At 23.8% G+C, this 1,840-nt stretch overlaps 1 protein-coding gene across 1 annotated transcript; it reads right to left on the bottom strand.

Moving 5' to 3' along the window:
- Positions 1-86: 86 nt before the first annotated feature.
- LOC126909852 (uncharacterized) lies at positions 87-1,834 on the bottom strand. The gene is made up of 4 exons (XM_050692271.1): positions 1,815-1,834; positions 1,101-1,233; positions 753-949; positions 87-369 (listed from the first exon to the last, which is right to left on the bottom strand). Exons 1-4 carry the CDS (start codon positions 1,815-1,817, stop codon positions 178-180), a joined length of 525 nt encoding a protein of 174 aa, XP_050548228.1. The 5' UTR covers positions 1,818-1,834; the 3' UTR covers positions 87-177.
- Between the last annotated feature and the right edge of the window lie 6 nt (positions 1,835-1,840).

Genomic DNA, 1,840 nt, shown 5'->3' with positions numbered 1-1,840 from the left:
ACAGGGCAGGGTGTAGCTTGGTGGAATGCTAACCTGTCTAAATTAAGAAAGAGTTCACGTAAGCTCTTAAATAAAGCAATTTCCAATTACATATATATACCTATATTACATATTTACATATATTACATATATATATTTCAATTACATAAGTTCTGTTTCTATTTAGCACATATCCGTTCATTTATTAGATTTTGTTTTAAATGATTGCCAAAAATATGAATTATCTTCATAAATCGAGTAAATTATATGTTGACAATCCTCAAAATATTGGATCTCATCTAAAGAAGAAATTTTTTCAATTGATTCATCATTGCTACAGGATATGTCAAGAAAATTGAAATATTCTTCCTCTATTTTATATGGAAGAAACTGTAAAGAAAAAAGAAAGAAATTTAATATAAAAATATCCCAATACAACTGGGACTTAGCATAAATAGAGCAAAGCATGATGAAATCATATTGATTCAAATTTGATTGTGATTTAAACAACTATCATATACTGTTTATGTGAAATAAATATTTGTTGAAGGTAGTTTTTGTAAATCTTTTTAAAAAGGGTATAGCTAATTTTTAAATTGAATAGATATATCTCATCAAATATGTCTTAACTAAAGGTGAGACTGATCTAAGTTTTTGTAAAAGTGCTATAAACGTATGTGATAAGCAAAATCTAAAATGTTCATTTCCATCGATTCCTTTGAAAATGTATTTAAATAAATCAACTTAAATTTTAGACTTTTTAAAATACTTACAGTTGGATTTTTTTTAAGGTATTTTAGTAATCCTACAGAACACACTTTAGATCTATTTAAACACTCCTCATCATTCCATTGCCAAATACATATTTGACCTCCAATTTGTTTAATATATTCCTCTAAAGTGTTTTTTTTTTCTAAGAGTAATAGAATGTAATTAAAAGTCGATTTAGTAAACTTATCTTCAACTTTACCTGCAATAATTAAAATATTAATTAAACTAATAACAAAAATGTAAAATATTCAAATCAATTTATATTCTTTTAATAAGATATAACTGATCAATTTTTAATTAATTATAATGTAGTATTTGACATAGTATATTATTTATATATAATTATTTACCATTTTCTTTAATTAAGTATAATCCAACATTTTGAACATGAAAACAATTATGAAGAAGAATTCTTGGCAACTCAAATTTTAATAAATGTTGTCCATTATACGAATCATGAGCTGATATAATGTATATCAATATCTGTAAATAATAATAAAAATTACAGAGATCTTTTGTTTATATTATTACTTATTTATATAACAATGATTGATAATCTTAAATGATTTAAACTAGAAATTCAGAAAAGTCAATAATAACGATCAAAAATAACTAGAGCTATAGTAAAATGTCCTTGAATGATCAAATTATAAATTATTAGGTTAGAGTTAAGTGGGATTATAAGGATAATTTGTGGGGACAAATTATTTTCATAAATAATCAGTTATTCGTGTATATGAGGTTTGAGATCAAAGTAACAAAATAACACTTATTAGTATTGTATTTATCAATTATTTTTTTTTAATGTCGATATGACCTTTTTATTTCTAAGTGACTAAACAGGAACGTATTATCTATTAGGTATTATAAGTATTGTTATTAAGTCTTTCGAACAAACTTTAAGAACCCATTTTTTAATCAATTTCGTTGCAAGGCCTGAAGCCTACAAATTATTTTTATTCACTTAGTGCCTAGTGCCAAAGAATAGCTCAATAAACTCATATATTGTGATCACGATTCTTAACTTAAATATTTAATTAAGATAAATATGTGATGTTTCTTACCATTATAACTAATTGTAATGATATGA

This window comes from Daktulosphaira vitifoliae, unplaced genomic scaffold (assembly GCF_025091365.1).
Source record: "Daktulosphaira vitifoliae isolate Bord-2020 unplaced genomic scaffold, ASM2509136v1 Scaffold_1642, whole genome shotgun sequence".
NCBI lineage: Eukaryota > Metazoa > Arthropoda > Insecta > Hemiptera > Phylloxeridae > Daktulosphaira > Daktulosphaira vitifoliae.
The sequence above is the reverse complement of the archived record's forward strand: the minus strand, read 5'-3'. Positions and strand labels throughout refer to the sequence as shown.